This window comes from Hemiscyllium ocellatum, chromosome 7 (genome assembly GCF_020745735.1).
Source record: "Hemiscyllium ocellatum isolate sHemOce1 chromosome 7, sHemOce1.pat.X.cur, whole genome shotgun sequence".
NCBI lineage: Eukaryota > Metazoa > Chordata > Chondrichthyes > Orectolobiformes > Hemiscylliidae > Hemiscyllium > Hemiscyllium ocellatum.
In genome coordinates, this window is record NC_083407.1 from 5,848,120 (window position 1) to 5,868,318 (window position 20,199).

General features: G+C 50.0%; 1 protein-coding gene across 2 annotated transcripts in view; it reads left to right on the forward strand.

The window, feature by feature from the left end:
- Positions 1 to 20,199, forward strand: part of LOC132817373 (1-phosphatidylinositol 4,5-bisphosphate phosphodiesterase delta-4-like) — a 101,699-nt gene that overhangs the window by 72,025 nt on the left and 9,475 nt on the right. For both annotated transcript variants that reach the window (XM_060827788.1, XM_060827787.1), the window contains exons 10-13: positions 967 to 1,143; positions 3,110 to 3,266; positions 8,239 to 8,355; positions 16,637 to 16,815. In XM_060827788.1, coding sequence (XP_060683771.1) covers positions 967 to 1,143; positions 3,110 to 3,266; positions 8,239 to 8,355; positions 16,637 to 16,815 — 630 coding nt within the window. The remainder of the gene's footprint in view (positions 1 to 966; positions 1,144 to 3,109; positions 3,267 to 8,238; positions 8,356 to 16,636; positions 16,816 to 20,199) is intronic.

Here is a 20,199-nt window from a genome sequence, read left to right on the forward strand (position 1 = left end):
CCAGTGCAGCTCCTGTGTCTCTCTGTACCCAGTGTTGCAGCAGGATCACTCCCTGCCCCAGTGCAGCTCCTGTGTCTCTCTCTGTACCCAGTGTTGCAGCAGGATCAGTCCCTGCCCCAGTGCAGCTCATGTGTCTCCTCTGTACCCAGTGTTGCAGCAGGATCACTCCCTGCCCCAGTGCAGCTCCTGTGTCTCCTCTGTACCCAGCGTTGCAGCAGGATCACTCCCTGCCCCAGTGCAGCTCCTGTGTCTCCTCTGTACCCAGTGTTGCAGCAGGATCACTCCCTGCCCCAGTGCAGCTCCTGTGATTCCTCTGTACCCAGTGTTGCAGCAGGATCACTCCCTGCCCCAGTGCAGCTCCTGTGTCTCCTCTGTACCCAGTGTTGCAGCAGGATCAGTCCCTGCCCCAGTGCAGCTCCTGTGACTCCTCTGTACCCAGCATTGCAGCAGGATCAGTCCCTGCCCCAGTGCAGCTCCTGTGTCTCCTCTGTACCCAGTGTTGCAGCAGGATCACTGTAACCCTGCATTTCCCACAGCCAATCCACCCTGACCAGCACACCTTTGGAGTGTGGGAGGAAACCCACGCAGACCCGGGGAGAATGTGCAAACTCCACACAGACAATCCCCTGAGGTGGGAATCGAACCCAAGTGCTGGGAGGGTGCAGTGCTAACCCATGGAGTATTGAGCACAGCCAAAAGATTTTGTTGGAGGGATTTCCAGGCTCAGGGCCTGGTGATGAGGTTACAGTGGGGAAGACACGGAGGGTCTGGGTCTCGAGGAGATCCTGGCGATGGGGAGGGGTGAGGCTGTGACACATGTTTCAAAGAATGAGTAACTCCCAGCTGAGGTGGGTCCAGACCAGGAGCCAACGATGTCTCTTGCTCCCCAGCCCCTGTACTACACCAGGCAGCTCATAACCATCGGGCTGACATTGGGAAAGTTTTCTGAAATACTTGTCTTGACAGGCGCTGAGATGGAAAGTCCTGGTGAAGGGAAAGAGGATTGGCCAGTTGGAGGATTGCCTGGATGGGCAGGGAGAGGATCACGATACTGGCGAGGTCACTGGCGAGGTCACTGACGAGGATGAAGCTGCTGAAGTCGACGATGAGAACATCAAGAATGAAGTGAAGAGGAAAGGGAAGGTAAAGGTTGCATTGGACTTGGGTCAACTCTAGCCCTGTTGACGTGAAGGCCCGGCCCTCCTCTTTACCCTGGAATGGTGGGGTGGCAGTGGTCTGGGGGGTGGGCTGGCAGTGGTTTGGGGGTGGGGTGGCAGTGGTCTGGGGTGTGGGATGGCAGTGGTCTGCGGGGTGGGGAGGCAGTGGTCTGGGGGGTGGGATGGCAGTGGTTTGGGGGTGGGGTGGCAGTGGTCTATGGGGTGGGATGGCAGTGGTCTGGGGGGTGGGATGGCAGTGGTTTGGGGGTGGGGTGGCAGTGGTCTATGGGGTGGGATGGCAGTGGTCTGCAGGGTGGGGTGGCAGTGGTCTGGGGGGTGGGATGGCAGTGGTCTATGGGGTGGGGTGGCAGTGGTCGGGGGGTGGGATGGCAGTGGTCTGAGGGTTGGGATGGCAGTGGTCTGAGGGTTGGGGTGGCAGTGCTCTAGGGGGGTGGGGTGGCAGTGGTCTGAGGGGTGGGGTGGCAGTGGTCTGGGGGGTGGGGAGGCAGTGCTCTGGGGGGGTGGGGTGGCAGTGCTCTAGGGGGGTGGGGTGGCAGTGGTCTGTGGGTGGGATGGCAGTGGTCTGTGGGGGACGGTGGGTGGAGAAATCTTCCGCTGCAGGGTCAGGGAGGACCCTGGTGGAGATGTGAAGACTCGAGCTGGTCAATGTGCTGACTGTCCAAATCAGCTGCCCACCCTGACCCCAGGCACTGCCATGCTGAGACCCCAGGGGCTCGGTCTCACCTTCTCGAGGACAATTAGGGACAAATATCACCTTCACATCCACTTGTTTAAAGACTTTCCAAACCTACAATAAAGATCTTAAAGACTCTAAACCAAAGCTTTGGCTTATGTTTTGCTCTGAATATCTGTTTTACCTAAATCAGACCATGGGCTTGGGGAGTGAGTGTTATCCACTGCATAAGGGTCAGGCAATGACTCTCTCCATCCACCCGTTGTTCAATAGTGTCACCATCAGTGAATCCCACTTTGAACATCCCAGGGGTTACCACTGACCTGAAACTCAACTTGCCACAGAAACACAGCGGCTACAAGAGCAGGTCAGAGGCTGGGAATCCTGCAGCAAGTAACTCCCCTCCTGACTCCCAGGAGTCTGTCCACCATCAACAAGGCACAAGTCCGGAGTGTGATGGAATACTCCCCACTTGCCCTGGATGAGTGCAGCTCCAACAACACTCAAGAAACTCAACACCATCCAGGACAAAGCAGCCGCTGGATTGGCACCACATCCACAAACATCCACTCCCTCCCCCACCCACACTCAGTAGCAGCAGTGTGTACCATCTACAAGATGCACTGCAGAAATTCACCAAAGTTCCTCAGGCAAAACCTTCCAAACCCACACCCACTTCCATCTAGAAGGATAAGGGCAGCAGATCCATGGGAACACCACCCCCTGCAAGTTCCCCTCCAAGCCACTCACCATCCTGACTTGGAAATATATCACCGTTCCTTCAGTGTCGCTGGGTCAGAATCCTGGAATTCCCTCCCTAAGGGACATTGTGGGTTAACCTACAGCACATGGACTGCAGCAGTTCAACAAGGCAGCTCACCCCCACCTTGCTATCCATGTCGCCCCATGCCCCAATGCAGCTCCTGTGTCTCTCTGTACCCAGTGTTGCAGCAGGATCACACCCTGCCCCAGTGCAGCTCCTATGTCTCTCTGTACGCAGCGTTGCAGCAGGATCGCCCCCTGCCCCAGTGCAGCTCCTGTGTCTCTCTGTACCCAGCGTTGCAGCAGGATCACTCCCTGCCCCAGTGCAGCTCCTGTCTCTCTCTGTACCCAGTGTTGCAACAGGATCACTCCCTGCCCCAGTGCAGCTCCTGTGTCTCTCTGTACCCAGCGTTGCAGCAGGATCGCCCCCTGCCCCAGTGCAGCTGCAACCCCTCCTCTGGTTATTTGTAAATTCCGTTCTGTCTCTGATTGTCAGGAGTCTAAGCAGAGGTTGGCCAAGGAATTGTCGGATTGTGTGATCTACTGTAAGAGTGTCCATTTCCATAACTTCAAACATTCCCGAACACATTACCGATTCTACGAGATCTCCTCCTTCACTGAATCCAAGGCCAGAAAACAGATCAAAGAGTCTGGTAAGTGAGAATGAGATCATTAAGACTGGAATCTAATGGAGAGGGTCAGGATGGTTTAAAAATGGAATAACAGATACCCCGGGAAGGAGTTACAGACTGAAATCTAATCGAGGGGTTTGGGTGGTTAATAATAGAATAACAGATACCCCGGGAAGGAGTTACAGACTGGGATCTAGTCGAGAGGTTTGGGTGTTTAAAAATGTGTTACTGGAAAAGCGCAGCAGGTCAGGCAGCATCCAAGGAGCAGGAGAATCGATGTTTCGGGCATAAGCCCTTTTCAGGAATGAGGAGGGTGTGCCAAGCAGGCTAAGATAAAAGGTAGGGAGGAGGGACTTGGGGGAGGGGCATTGGGAAGACGATAGGTGGCAGGAGGTTAAGGTGAGGGTGATAGGCCGGAGAGGGGTTGGGGGCGGAGAGGTCAGGAAGAAGATTGCAAGTTAGGAAGGCGGTGCTGAGTTCAAGGGTTGGGACTGAGACAAGGTGGGGGAGGGGAAATGAAGAAGCTGGAGAAATCTGAGTTCATTCCTTGTGGTTGGAGGGTTCCGAGGAGGAAGATGAGGCGCTCTTCCTCCAGCCGTCGTGTTGTTATGTTCTGGCGATGGAGGAGTCCAAGGACCTGCATGTCCTTGGTGGAGTGGGAGGGAGAGTTAAAGTGTTGAGCCACGGGGTGGTTGGGTTGGTTGGTTCGGGCGGCCCGGAGGTGTTCTCTGAAGCGTTCCACAAGTAGGCGGCCTGTCTCCCCAATATAGAGGAGGCCACATCGGGTGCAGCGGATGCAGTAAATGATGTGTGTGGAGGTACAGGTGAACTTGTGGTGGATATGGAAGGATCCCTTGGGGCCTTGGAGAGAAGTAAGGGAGGAGGTGAGGGCGCAAGTTTAGCATTTCCTGCAGTTGCATGGTTAATGTCATGGCGGCAGTTGGCTATGAAGAGATCGAGGGCGGGTAAGACGCCAGCACGGGGTGTCCAGGTGGATGGGGTGTGTTGGAGGCGGGAGAAGGGGTCGTCAGAGGGTGGGCGAGAATCCTGGTTGAAGAAATAGGAGTGGAGGCGAAGATGGCGGAAGAATTGTTCGATGTTTCACCGCGTGTTGAACTCATTAATCCGGGAGTGTAGTGGAATGAGGATGAGGCCCTGCTGAGGACTGATCTTTCATCCTCAGAGAGGGGGAGGTCTGGAGAGATGGTGAAACCACGGCAGGGCTGGGAGCTAGGACCTGGTGTGGGGTTTGAGCTGGGAGTGGGGACGGGGTTAGGCATGGGGGCGGGGTTAGGCGTGGGGGCGGAGATTGGTGTGGGGGCGGGGTTAGGCGTGGGGGCAGAGATCGGTATGGGGGCGGGGTTAGGCATGGGGGCAGAGATCGGCGTTGGGGAAGGGTTAGGAGTGGGGTCAGGGTTAGGCGTGGGGGCGGAGATCGGTGTGGGGGTGGGGTTAGGCGTGGGGGCAGAGATCGGTATGGGGGCGGGGTTAGGCATGGGGGCGGAGATCGGCGTGGGCGAGGGGTTAGGAGTGGGGTCAGGGTTAGGCGTCAGGGCGGAGATCGGTGTGGGGGCGGGGTTAGGCATGGGGCGGAGATTGGCGTGGGGGCGGAGATCAGTGTGGGGGCGGGGTTAGGCGTGGGGGCGGGGTTAGGCGTGGGGGCGGACATCGGCGTGGGGGCGGAGATCGGCGTGGGGGCGGGGTTAGGCGTGGGGGCGGAGATCGGTGTGGGAGCGGAGATCGGTGTGGGGGCGGGGTTAGGCGTGGGGGCGGAGATCGGTGTGGGGGTGGAGATCGGTGTGGGGGCGGGGTTAGGCGTGGGGGCGGAGATCGGTGTGAGGGCGGGGATTGGCGTAGGGGCGGAGACGCATGCAGCATGGTCATTGTGCAGGCGGGTGATGCCACTGGGGGGCGGAAGTGGCTGTGGCGAATGCAGAAACGGTGTTGTTCCCGGTGGCTGTGGACCCCGCGGAGACCGCGAATCTGTCGGCGATGGTCTTCCTGGTGATGGTGGAGGCGGTTGTCTGGGCGGTGATGGTGGAGGCTGCATGGTCAGTGGGGGCGGAAGTGACGCCATGGTTCGTGATGGCGGTTGCTGCAGCAGCCACGTGGTTAATGGTGCCCAAGTGCTTCCAGAGGCCAATGGAAGATTCTGGAACAGTTGAGGAATCCGTAGTGTGGGGGTAAGAAGTGCATGTGGTACTTACTGTCTTTAATTTCCAATATGGCTAGGAAGAGCTGTTTGTTTAGTGTGTGGATTCTTCTGTAGATGAAGAACAGTAGAGGTCCTGTGCAGGTCTGTGAGAGTGTTGTCCTGAGCTGGGGTAGGGCTGATTGCAGGGAATGTAGGTAGCGAGGCATGGCTGCAAGGGTGGAGCGGAGGATCCGGAGGGAGGTCTGATGCTGGAGGCTTCGGATTTGTGTAGGTACAGGTTGTCCTGGTTGGGTCCAAATTTTGTTGGTCGGAACGTAGTCCAGAGTCCGTGCGGGATCAGTCGATTCTGTAGCTGGTGCTGAGGAAGGAGATATGGTTGTGGTAGTGAGTCTGTTTGAGAACGTGGCTGAAGAGCTTCTGTGCAGAGGAGATGACCTGGGGGGTGCAGTGAGAGAGAGACTTGCTGAAATCCTTGTAGAGGGAGGAGGAGAGCTTCTTCAAGGAAGGCATCCTTGCAGGAGGATTCGCAGTAGGTTAAAATCAACTAGGAGAGAGTGAGGTCTGCAGATGCTGGAGATCAGAGCTGAAAATGTGTTGCTGGAAAAGCGCAGCAGGTCAGGCAGCATTCAAGGAGCAGGAGAATCGACATTTCGGGCATACAGAATAACAGATTCCTGGGAGTGAGTTACAGATTGGAATCTAATCGAGGGGTTTGGGTGGTTTATATACAGAATAACAGATACTCCGGGAGGGAGTTACAGACTGGAATCTAATCGAGGGGTTTGGGTGGTTTATGTACAGAATAACAGATACCCCGGGAGGGAGTTACAGACTGGAATCTAATCAAGGGGTTTGGGCGGTTTATATACAGAATAACAGATACCCCGGGAGGGAGTTACAGACTGGAATCTAGTCGAGGGGTTTGGGTGGTTTATATACAGAATAACAGACACCCCGGGATGGAGTTACAGAGGAATCTAATCGCGGGGTTTGGGTGGTTTATATATAGAATAACAGATACACCGGGAGTGAGTTACAGACTGGAATCTAATCGAGGGGTTTGGGTGGTTTATGTACAGAATAACAGATACCCCGGGAGGGAGTTACAGACTGGAATCTAATCGAGGGGTTTGGGTGGTTTATATACAGAATAACAGACACCCCGGGATGGAGTTACAGACTGGAATCTAATCGCGGGGTTTGGGTGGTTTATATATAGAATAACAGATACACCGGGAGTGAGTTACAGACTGGAATCTAATCGAGGGGTTTGGGTGGTTTATGTACAGAATAACAGATACCCCGGGAGGGAGTTACAGACTGGAATCTAATCGAGGGGTTTGTGTGGTTTATGTACAGAATAACAGATACCTGGATCTATTGAGCTTTTCCAGGAATTTCTGTTTCTGATTTACAACATCAGTAATTCTTTTGGTGTGTAATTGATTCCCGGGTGGGAGTTGCAGACAGCAATCTCACCGATGGATCTCTGAACTCTACATTACTGATATCTAGATATAAAACTATTTTGATGTGTTAAATGGTCTGGTTTCATGACTGGATTTCTTTCATTTTGCTGGGCAAGGCATTGACCAGTTCGGTTTCTGCTGTGATCTCTCTGCTGTGATTACTCTCTGCTGTGATTACTCTGCTGTGATTACTCTCTGCTGTGATTACTCTCTGCTGTGATCTCTCTGCTGTGATTACTCTCTGCTGTGATTACTCTCTGCTGTGATCTCTCTGCTGTGATCTCTCTGCTGTGATCTCTCTGCTGTGATTACTCTCTGTGATCTCTCTGCTGTGATTACTCTCTGCTGTGATCTCTCTGCTGTGATCTCTCTGCTGTGATTACTCTCTGCTGTGATTACTCTCTGCTGTGATCTCTCTGCTGTGATTACTCTCTGCTGTGATCTCTCTGCTGTGATCTCTCTGCATGATTATTCTCTGCTGTGATCTCTCTGCTGTGATCTCTCTGCTGTGATCTCTCTGCTGTGATTACTCTCTGCTGTGATCTCTCTGGTGTGATCTCTCTGCTGTGATTACTCTCTGTGATCTCTCTGCTGTGATTACTCTCTGTGATCTCTCTGCTGTGATCTCTCTGCTGTGATTACTCTCTGCTGTGATTACTCTCTGCTGTGATCTCTCTTCTGTGATTACTCTCTGCTGTGAATACTCTCTGCTGTGATCTCTCTGCTGTGATTACTCTCTGTGATCTCTCTGCTGTGATTACTCTCTGCTGTGATTACTCTCTGCTGTGATTACTCTCTGCTGTGATCTCTCTGCTGTGATCTCTCTGCTGTGATTACTCTCTGCTGTGATCTCTCTGCTGTGATCTCTGCTGTGATTACTCTCTGCTGTGATTACTCTCTGCTGTGATCTCTCTGCTGTGATTACTCTCTGCTGTGATTACTCTGCTGTGATTACTCTCTGCTGTGATTACTCTCTGCTGTGATCTCTCTGCTGTGATCTCTCTGCTGTGATTACTCTCTGTGATCACTCTGCTGTGATCTCTCTGCTATGATTACTCTCTGCTGTGATCTCTCTGCTGTGATCTCTCTGCTGTGATTACTCTCTGCTGTGATTACTCTCTGCTGTGATTGCTCTCTGCTGTGATTGCTCTCTGCTGTGATCTCTCTGCTGTGATTACTCTCTGCTGTGATCTCTCTCTGCTGTGATTACTCTCTGCTGTGATCTCTCTGCTGTGATTACTCTCTGCTGTGATCTCTCTCTGCTGTGATCTCTCTCTGCTGTGATTACTCTCTGCTGTGATTACTCTCTGCTGTGATCTCTCTGCTGTGATAATTCTCTGTGCCGCCTGCTGTGTTTTTTTCCACACAGCGAATGAATTTGTCCGTCACAATGCCTGGCAGATGACCCGTGTGTACCCCAGTGGATTCAGAACAGATTCCTCAAACTTCAGTCCCCAGGAGATGTGGAATGCAGGCTGCCAGATAGGTAACCAATCACCTCATGGGGTCCAGTGGATCAGGGAGCTGCGGTGCTCTGTGAGTTGCTCAGGGTGGGGGAACAGAGTCTGCATAATGGATGCAAAACCTTCCTCTTAAAGATAGGGAAATATGGACCTTCATGTTTCAGAATCATAGGATGGTTAGAGTGCATAAGAAAGCCATTCGTCCTATTGACTCCATGCTGGTCTCTGTAAGAGCTATTCAATAGTGCCACTCCCCTGCCCCACCTTTTCCACGTGGTCCAGTAAATGTTTGCTGCTCCCCTGCCTCTCCCCACACTCACAAACGGCACATGAAAGATTGGAACCACTCTCTGCGTTTTTACCAGTGCATTACCGTGACCCCATCTGATGGAATTATGGTCACCAACCTCCCCCAGTGGGACCTTATCGAAAATTTGCTGAAAACCCAAATACACCACATCCACTGGTTCCCTCATCTCGTAGCATTTCAGTGAAACATGAACAAGTTTGCCAATTACGGTATCCCTTTCACAAATCCATGTTGACTCAGTCCCAGTCAAATCACTAATTGTCCAATAATTGCGTGTTTTAGAATAGATTCTAGAACGTTCCTTATTTCTGATGTTTGACTAACAGCTCAGTAGTTAATCTCTCTCTTTTCTCAAACAGTGGGCTGACATTTGCAATTTTCAGGCTGCAGATACTTTTTCGGAATGATTAGAATTTGGAAGAATTATCACCAATACACCCACCATCTCTGTACCCACCTCTTAATAACCCCCTAAGATGGGTCTCGATAGTTAAACTTCAGTCCCATTAACTTCTGAAATATATCTTTTTACTAATTTGTGTCAGTTCCTCACTCTCACTAGTCCCTTGGATCGCTTTCATTTCCAAGCGATTTCTGATACGTTCCTATGTGAAGACAGACACAAAATAATTATATGGTTTCTCTGCATTTTTTCTGTTTTGCATTATAAATTCTCCTGTCTTTGCCTATAGTGGACTGATATTTATCTTCATTAGTCTTTTGATGTTTTACCTTTTTAAACTTACTTTTACATGCAGAGGCTTTTACTGCCTGTTTTTATGTTTCTTGCTAAATTATATTAATTATCTATTCTCCCTTTCTTTCTCAACTTCTTCATCTTTTGCTGAGCTCCCAATCCTCAACCATATTACTTTATTTTTGACAACTTTAAAAGCCTCTCTTTATGATCTAGATAAATCTTTAGCTTCCTTTGTTAGTGACAGTTGACACATTTTTTCCTGTTGGGAATTTTGTGACTTAAATTCATGATGTTTCTTGTAAGCCATGTACTAATTAGACCATAAGACCATAAGACATAGGAGTGGAAGTAAGGCCATTCGGCCCATCGAGTCTACTCCGCCATTCAATCATGGCTGATGGGGATTTCAACTCCACTTACCCGCATTCTTCCCGTAGCCCTTAATTCCTTGTGACATCAAGAATTTATCAATTTCTGCCTTGAAGACATTTAGCGTCCCGGCCTCCACTGCACTCTGCGGCAATGAATTCCACAGGCCCACCACCCTCTGGCTGAAGAAATGTCTCCGCATTTCTGTTCTGAATTGACCCCCTCTAATTCTAAGGCTGTGTCCACAGGTCCTAGTCCCCCCGCCTAACGGAAAACATTTCCTAGCGCCCACCCTTTCCAAGCCATGTATTATCTTGTAAGTTTCTATTAAATCTCCCCTTAATCTTCTAAACTCCAATGAGTACAATCCCAGGATCCTTAGCCGTTCCTCGTATGTTAGGCCTACCATTCCAGGGATTATCCGTGTGAATCTCCGCTGGACACGCTCCAGTGCCAGTATGTCCTTCCTGAGGTGTGGGGACCAAAACTGGACACAGTACTCCAAATGGGGTCTAACCAGAGCTTTATAAAGTCTCAGTAGCATGACAGTGCTTTTATATTCCAACCCTCTTGAGATAAATGACAACATTGCATTTGCTTTCTTAATCACGGACTCAGCCAGCATGTTTACCTTTAGAGAATTCTCGACTAGCACTCCCAGATCCCTTTGTACTTTGGCTTTACGAATTTTCTCGCCATTTAGAAAGTAGTCTACGCTTTTATTCTTTTTTCCAAAGTGCAAGACCTCGCATTTGCTCACGTTGAATTCCATCAGCCATTTCCTGGACCACTCTCCCAAACTGTCTAGATCCTTCTGTAGCCTCCCCACTTCCTCAGTACTACCTGCCTGTCCACCTAACTTCGTATCATTGGCAAACTTCGCTAGAATGCCCCCAGTCCCTTCATCCAGATCATTAATATATAATGTGAACAGCTGCGGGCCCAACACTGAACCCTGTGGGACACTGCTTGTCACCGGCTGCCATTCTGAAAGAGAACCTTTTATCCCAATTCTCTGCCTTCTGTCAGCCAATTCTCAATCCATACCAGTAACTCACCTCGAACACCATGGGCCCTCACCTTGCTCAGCAGCCTTCCATGTGGCACCTTATCAAAGGCCTTTTGGAAGTCTAGATAAACCACATCCACTGGGTTTCCCTGGTCTAACCTACTTGTCACCTCTTCAAAGAATTCCAACAGGTTTGTCAGACACGACCTCCCCTTACTAAATCCATGTTGACTTGTTCTAATCAGAGACCGCTCTTCCAAGAATTTAGAAACCTCATCCTTAATGATGGATTCTAGAATTTTACCAACAACCGAGGTTAAGCTAATTGGCCTATAATTTTCCATCTTTTGTCTTGATCCTTTCTTGAATAAGGGGGTTACAACAGCGATCTTCCAATCATCCGGGACTTTCCCTGACTCCAATGACTTTTGAAAGATCTCAACCAATGCCTCCGCTATTTCCTCAGCACCTCTCTCAGAACTCTAGGATGTAGCCCATCGGGGCCAGGAGATTTATCAATTTTAAGACCTTTTAGCTTTTCTAGCACTATCTCTTTTGTAATGGCAACCATACACAACTCAGCCCCCTGACTCCCTTTAATTGTTGGGATATTACTCATGTCTTCCACTGTGAAAACTGACGCAAAGTACTTGTTAAGTTCTCCTGCTATTTCCTTATCTCCCATCACTAGGCTTCCAGCATCAGTTTGAAGTGGCCCAATGTCTACTTTTGCCTGTCGTTTGTTTCTTATGTATTGAAAGCAACTTTTAATATCATTTCTAATATTACTGGCTAGCCTACCTTCATATTTGATCCTCTCCTTCCTTATTTCTCTCTTTGTTATCCTCTTTAAATATAATTCTTTAAAAAGAAGCCATTGCCTGGACACCATCATATCTTTTAATGTAGTTTCCCAGTCTACAACAGTCAGTTTGCTCCTTTTACCTTTATGGTTTAATTTGTTTAGATTTATGACTTGAGTTTCAGGTTCAACTACATCCTTTTCCAACTTAATACATTTTCTAATATATTATGATCACTCTTCCCTAAAGGTTCTTTGATAACAGGATTATTAATCAGCCCTTACAAATTGCATAGCTCTACAAAAACTGATTTCCTGTTTTTTTTTAATTGCTTGTGGGACATGGGCATCGTTGGCTGGGCCCAGCATTTATTACCCGTCCCTAGTTGCCCCTTGAGAAGGTGGGGGGCGAGCTGCCTTCTTGAACCTCTGCAGTCTGTGTGCTGTAGGTAGACCCACAATGTCCCTTAAGGAGGGAATTCTAGGATTCTGGTAGATTCTGGCTTATGCCCGAAACGTCAAATTTCCTATTCCTTGGATGCTGCCTAACCTGCTGTGCTTTAACCAGCAACACATTTTCAACTGTGCCTATCACATCTCCATCGCCCCTCCCCCAAGTCCCTCCTCCCTACCTTTTATCTTAGCCTACCTGGCACCCTCTCCTCATTCCTGATGAAGGGCTTATGCCCGAAACGTCGAATTTCCTATTCCTTGGATGCTGCCTAACCTGCTGTGCTTTAACCAGCAACACATTTTCAATTCTAGGATTCTGACCCAGTGACAGTGAACGGAAAGCGATATATTTCAGGATGGTAAGGGGCTCGGAGGGGAACTTGCAGAGGGTTGGTGTTCCCATGTATCTGCTGCTCTTGCCCTTCTAGATGGAAGTGGTTGTGGGTTTGAAAGGTGCTGTCTGAGGGTCTTTGGTGAATTTCTGCAGTACATCTTGTAGATGGTACACACTACTGCTACTATTGAGTTGGTTCCTCAATGTACTGTCCAGAGAACCATTTCAATCACATTCTAGGAACTCCTGCTGCATTACGATAATCCACATCAAGAAATAGACTCATAGAGTCAGAGAGCCCTACAGATTAGAAACACACCCTTCGGTCCAATCAGTCCATGCCGAACATTATCCCAAACTTAACCCGTCCCACCTGCCTGCTCCTGGACAATATCCCTCCAAACATTTCTTATTCATGAACTATCTAAATGTCTTTTAAATGTTGTAACTGCACCTGCATCCACCACTTCCTCTGCAAGGTCATTCCACACACAGACCACTCTCTGTGGAAAAATGTTGTCCCTCATGTCTTTGTAATAGCTTTCTCCACTGAGCTTAAAAGTATGTCCCCCTAATTTGAAACTCACCCACCCTTGAGAAAAGGCATCAGCCATTCCCCATATCCATGCCCCTCATGATTTTATAAACCTCTGTAAGGTCACCCCTCAACCTCCTGCTCTGCAGTGAACAAAGTCCCAGCCTATCCAGCCTCTCCTTATCATTCAAACCTTCCATTCCCAGCAACATCCTGGTAAATCTCTGAACCTTGGATAGTTTTAATAATATCCTTCCTATAAGAGGGTGACCAGAACTAGACAGAACACTCCTGAAGAGGCCTCACCAACTTCAATGTTATGTCACTACTCTGATATTCAAAGGACTGAGCAATGAAGGCTAGTGTGCTCAACACTTTCTTAACCCCCCTGTGATGCACTTCAAAGAATTATTTACCTGAACCCTGAGGTCCTCGTGTTCTACAACACTACCCAATGCTCCAATTTTAATTGTATAAGTTCTACCCTTGTAAATTAAAATCATCCATGTTTACTACATTGCCCTGTTACTGGCGTTTCTAATTTCCTGAATTATACATGTCCCACATCACCCCATTACCATTTCGAGGCCTGTTAAGAACTCCCATCAATGTTTGATGCTCCTTGCTGTTTCATAATTCCACCCAAACATTCTATAGATTATAAGTCATTAATATATTGCCAAGTGAACCAGGATTCTGGGAATCCCGGAGGATGTTGCCTGGGATGGAAGGTGCTAGCTATGAAGAAAGTTTGAGTAGGTTAGACAAAAGGAGATTGAGGGAGGACCTGAATGAGGTCTACAAAATCATGAAGGGTATAGACAGGGTGGATAGAGACAAGCTTTTTCCCAGGGTGAAGGATTCAATAACGAGAGGTCAAGCTTTCAAGGTGAGAGGTGGAAAGTTTAAGGGGATACACGCAGCAAGTACTTCACACAGAGGGGGGTGGGTGTCTGGAACGCGATGCCAGCAGAGGTGGTAGAGGCAGGCACGGTAGATTCATTTAAGATGTGTCTGGATAAATGCATGAGTAGGTGGGGAGCAGAGGGATACAGATGCTTAGGAATTGGGCGACAGGTTTAGACAGTGGATTTGGATCGGCTCAGGCTTGGAGGTCCGAAGGGCCTGGTCCTGGGCTGTAAATTTTCTTTGTTCTTTGGATGTTAATCTCTGGAATTATTTGCACAGTGAAGTAGTTGATGAAACTTCAATAGACGCTTTTAAAGCTAAGGTTGATATATCTTTGAACAATGGAGGAATTAAGGGTTACAGTGAGAGTGCAGGGAAGTGGATCTGAGTCTGTGGAATGGTGGAGTGGGCTTGAGGGGCTGGATGGTCTACTCCTGCTCCTAGTTCTGATGTTCTTATGTGATTTTATTATAAACATTCCTCCTGTCCGATAAACATATATTCACAATACTCTCCCTCCCCCGACACCTCAGCAAAGTTTGAATCTTTTCCCCGATGTCTCTTTTATTCTCCATGAGCTCTGACCTGCTCACAGCTCGATAGATCACTCTGCAACCTGTCACCAACCCAGACCTGATCCCCAAATCTGATGACCATCTGGCAGGGTCCAGAATTTACTTTTAAGTAGGCAGGGCTTGAAATCCCAGTTACTTATTAAGAGAATAATGTCACAAGATTCCAACAATTTGAAATAAACAGAAGAAAATTGTACGACGAAAGAGTCAACAAGTAAATGGTAAATCCGACCTGTCTTATACTCTAACATTTGGAAATAACATGCAGTAAACATCAATTAACAGGTAAACTGTGGGTGAATACACCATCAAACTACACTTTAACTTCCAGGCACAACTGAGGCAGGTCCAAGGAACTTCTCAGTAACCAACCAGATGAGTGTAGTCACTAGGGGTTCCAAACATCACACAAAACTCCCACAACAATAGATTGAGGATCCAGTCTCTGATTTCCCTCACTAGCCCCTCCCACTCTGATTTCCCTCACTAGCCCCTCCCACTATGATTTACACCACTAGCCCCGCCCACTCTGATTTCACTCACTAGCCCCTCCCACTCTGATTTCCCTCACTAGCCCCTCCCACCATGATTTACACCACTAGCCCCGCCCACTCTGATTTCCCTCACTAGTCCCTCCCACTATGATTTACATCACTAGCCCCGCCCACTCTGATTTCACTCACTAGCCCATCCCACTCTGATATCTCTCACTAGCCACTCCCACTCCGATTTCCCTCACTAGCCCCTCCCACTCTGATATCTCTCACTAGCCCCTCCCACTCTGATTTCACTCACTAGCCCCTCCCACTATGATTTCACTCACTAGCCCCTCCCACTCTGAGTTCCCTCACTAGCCCCTCCCGCTCTGAGTTCCCTCACTAGCCCCTCCCGCTCTGATTTCCCTCAGTAGCCCCCCACTCTGATTTCTTTCACTAGCCCCTCCCACTCTGATTTTCCGCACTAGCCCCTCCCACTCTGATTTCTCACACTAGCCCCCCCACTCTGATTTTCATCACTAGCCCCTCCCACTCTGATTTCTCACACTAGCCCCCCCACTCTGATTTTCCGCACTAGCCCCCCCACTCTGATTTACATCACTAGCCCCTCCCACTCTGATTCTCTCACTAGCCCCTCCCACTCGGATTTCCCTCACTAGCCCCGCCCACCCTGATTTCCCTCGCTAGCCCCTCCCCCTGATTTCCCTCGCTAGCCCCTCCCCCTGATTTCCCTCGCTAGCCCCTCCCACAATGATTTACATCACTAGCCCCTCCCACTCTGATTTCCCTCACTAGCCCCTCCCACTGTGTCCTGAATGCTGTTTCCCAGTAGCTCAGCTTCCCCCTCCTGAGATTGGATTCTCCTGGCTCTTCTCCAATATTGAATCACCACCATGGTTCTATCTCTGCAGTTGTTCTGAATGGAGCCCCCTGTACCTGGGCATCAGTTTACCCCACCTACACTTCACTCACAGCCAGCCACAGGCTCTCTCTGTAGAACTGTCCACCTTCCTCCGACACAGTGTCCTCTCCATCCCATTGTGTCCCAGAACTTTCCCCAGCTCCCAGCCAGTAACCTCGGTCACCTTCACAGCTCCGAGTGTGAAAATGTGAGTGTGTGAGAATGAGAGCATGAGAGTGTAAGAAAGTGAGTGTGTGTGCGTTTGTGTTTGTGTGTGCATGTGTGTGTCGCTGTGTGTGTGAGGGGCTGTGTGTGTGTGTGTGTGAGAATGTCTGTGTGTGTGTGTCTATGTGTGTGTGAGAGTATCTCTGTGTGTGTGTGAGGGAGTGTGTCTGTGAGTGTGAGAGTGAGGGTGTGTGAGTGAGTGTGTGTGAATGTCGTGTGTGTGAGTGTGTGTGAATGTCGGTGTGTGAGTGAGTGTGTGTGAATGTCTGTGTGTGAGTGAGTGTGTGTGTGTGAGTCTGTTGTTGTGGTTCTGTTCACCGAGCTGGGAATTTTTGTTGCAACACAAACTCCCAGCTCGGCGAACAGAACCACAACAACGAGCACACGAGCTACAAATCTTCTCACAAACTCTGTGAGAGTCTGTGCGTGTGAGTGTGTCTGTGTGAGTGTGAGGGTGTGTGTGTGAATGTCTGTGAGTATCTGTGTGTGTGTCTGTGTCTGTGTGTGTGAATGTGAGTGTGTGTGTGTCTCTATGTGTGCGTGTGTGTGTGTGAGAGTGTCTCTGTGTGTGTGTGTGTGCGTGAGGAGTACATTTGGTGACCCCCCCCCCTTGTCACAGTTGGCCCTCTCGCCTGCATGCTGACAGCACTGACTGACACGGTTTTTCCTGTTGTTTCCTGTGAAGTGGCGTTGAATTTCCAGACAGCTGGGGAGGAGATGGACCTGAACGACGGCCTCTTCAGTCAGAATGCTCGCTGTGGCTTTGTACTGAAACCCACCTTCATGAGAACGGTGGTATCGAACTTTGACCCTGAAAACCCCCGAGGCACTGCTGGTTATCGGCCCCTCAATCTAACGATCCAGGTAAGCTCATTAATGTCCCCCCTCCATCTCTCCCTCGGTCTCTCCTTTCTCTGTCACCCTGAAGACCATAAAACATAGAAGCCAGAATTCTGTACCTGAGTGCACACTCACTCTGGTTCAGTACCAAGGCCCCTTGGTATCTAAGACAGTGCCATAAATGACAATGTGTAACCGTTACAGTGTACTCCTGCCAGAACATGTCTTAATAAAGCCAGTTCTAACCCTACAGAAGTAGACCACTCAGCCCATCTTTGAGGAGAAAGTGAGGTCTGCAGATGCTGGAGATCAGAGCTGAAAATGTGTTGCTGGAAAAGCGCAGCAGGTCAGGCAGCATCCAAGGAACAGGAGAGTCGACGTTTCGGGCATAAGCCCTTCATCAGGAACACATTTCCACTCAGCCCATCTGTCTGCCTCAGCCTTGAATATACTTGCGCCCACACCTCCACATTCACTTCCCTCCAAGGCCCCAAGGGATCCTTCCATATCCGCCACAAGTTCACCTGTACCTCCACACACATCATCTATTGCATCCGCTGCACCCGATGTGGCCTCCTCTATATTGGGGAGACAGGCCGCTTACTTGCGGAACGCTTCAGAGAACACCTCTGGGCCGCCCGAACCAACCAACCCAATCACCCCGTGGCTCAACACTTTAACTCCCCCTCCCACTCCACCGAGGACATGCAGGTCCTTGGACTCCTCCACCGGCAGAACACAACAACACGACGGCTGGAGGAGGAGCGCCTCATCTTCCGCCTGGGAACCCTCCAACCACAAGGTATGAATTCAGATTTCTCCAGCTTCCTCATTTCCCCTCCCCCCACCTTGTCTCAGTCGGTTCCCTCAACTCAGCACCGCCCTCCTAACCTGCAATCCTCTTCCTGACCTCTCCGCCCCCACCCCACTCCGGCCTATCACCCTCACCTTGACCTCCTTCCACCTATCCCACCTCCATCGCCCCTCCCCCTAGTCCCTCCTCCCTACCTTTTATCTTAGCCTGCTTGGCTCTCTCTCTCTTATTCCTGATGAAGGGCTTATGCTCGAAACGTCGAATTCTCTATTCCTGAGATGCTGCCTAACCTGCTGTGCTTTGACCAGCAACACATTTGCAGCTGTGATCTCCAGCATCTGCAGACCTCATTTTTTACTCGAAGATATACTTAATGACCCAGCTTTGAGAGCCCTCTGTGGTAAAGTTAATATCCATCCAACACCAGGTTATAGTCCAACAGGTTTATTTGGAAGCACTAGCTTTCAGAGCGCTGCCCCTTCATCAGGTCACTAGTAGAACAGGGTCACAGTATTAAAAGATTCGCAAGCTTGTATTTTCAAATAAATCTCTTGGACTATAATCTGATGTTGGGTGATTTTTAACTTTAGATTTAGAAAGGGCATGAGGGGCAATGTTTTATACACAGTTTGTGTGTGGAATGAGCTGCCAAGGGAGGAGGTGGGAGAGGCTGGTACAATTACAATATTTAAAAGAGATTTGGACAGGCACATGAACAGGAGGGGTTCACACGGAGATGGACCAATTGCAGGCCAGTGGGACTAGTTTATGTGTGCTGTACGAGTCTGAGTCAATAGCTGTCATAACTCCTGAGAAACAGTAGTCTGATTGTTTTCCCTGTTCAGTTTCACTCGAGTGTTTATATACAGGAACTTCACTTCACATGATATTGGAGCTAGTTACAGCAAATTACAGCTCAACACACAGCTTTCCACAGGCTCTCGTCCTCACCCCCAGTACCTGAGCAGTTTGAACTCTCTAATTCTTGAAACTTCCTGCAGCCCTTACTGTTCCCTCTAATCCAGGTAACATTTCAACCTCTCACCTGCACACACTGTTGTTGTGGTTCTGTTCGCTGAGCTGGGAATTTGTGTTGCAGACATTTCGTCCCCTGTCTAGGTGACATCCTCAGTGCTTGGGAGCCTCCTGTGAAGCGCTTCTGTGATGTTTCCTCCGGCATTTGTAGTGGTTTGAATCTGCCGCTTCCGGTTGTCAGTTCCAGCTGCCCCCAGCCTGACCGTCACCGCTGTCCACACACAGTCCCCAGCCTTACACTCATCGCCGTCCACACACCGCCCTCCAGCCTGACCCTCACCGCTGTCCGCACACAGTCCCCAGCCTTACACTCATCGCCGTCCACACACCGCCCCCAGCCTGACCCACGTCTGCAACACAAATTCCCACCTCGGTGAACAGAACCACAACAACGAGCACCCGAGCTACAAATCTTCGCACAAACTTTGCACACACTGTAACTGTGCATCTACTCTCACACACACTCAATCATTCACTCACTCACCCACCCACTCACCCACCCACCCACTCACCCACCCACGCACTCACCCACCCACGCACTCACCCACCCACGCACTCACCCACCCACGCACTCACCCACCCACTCACCCACTCTCTCACTCAGTCACTCACTCACTCAGTCATTCACTCATCCACCAGGATGGCACGGTGACTCAGTGGTTAGCACTGCTCCCTCACAGCGCTAGAGACTCGGGTTCACTTCCTACCTCGGGTGACTGTCTGTGTGGAGTTTGCACATTCTCCCCGTGTCTGCGTGGGTTTCCTCCCACAGTGCAGAGATGTGCAGGGCAGGGTGAATTGGCCATGCTAAATTGCCCGTAGTGCTAGGTGCATTAGTCAGAGGGAAATGGGTTTCTCTTCGGAGGGTCAGTGTGGACTTGTTGGGTCGAAGGGCCTGTTTCCACACTGTAGGTAATCTAACCACTCTCTCACTCACTCATTCACTCTCTCACTCACTCATTCATTCACTCATTCACTCATTCCCTCACTCCCTCACACCCTCACTCATTCACTCACTCTCATTCCCTCACTCATTCGCTCACTCACTCTCTCTCATTCACTCACTCACTCATCCACCCTCTCACTCATTCACTGATTCATTCACACACTCACTCTCACTCACACTCACACTCACACTCACACTCACTCACTCACACTCACTCACTCACTCTCACTGAGTAAACCTGTCTCCCTTTCTCTCACTTCCTCATACTTGTTCTGTCTTTCATTTTCTTTCCCTCTTACTCACCTTCTTTCTCTCTCTCTTTCTCCCCACCCCTCGCTATATCTCTATCACTGTCCATCTCTCTCTCCCCCCACCCTCTCTCTCTCCCCCCACCCTCTCCCACCCTCTCTCTCTCTCCCCACACTCTGTCTCTCCCCCCACCCTCACCCTCCCACACACCCACCCTCTCACTCTCTCTCCCTCCCACATTCTCACTCTCTCCCCCACCACCCTCTCACTCTCTCCCCCCCCACCCTCTCACTCTCTCCCCCCCCACCCTCTCTCTCTCTCTCCCCCAACGCTCTCACCCTCTATCCCCCACCCTCTCTCTCTC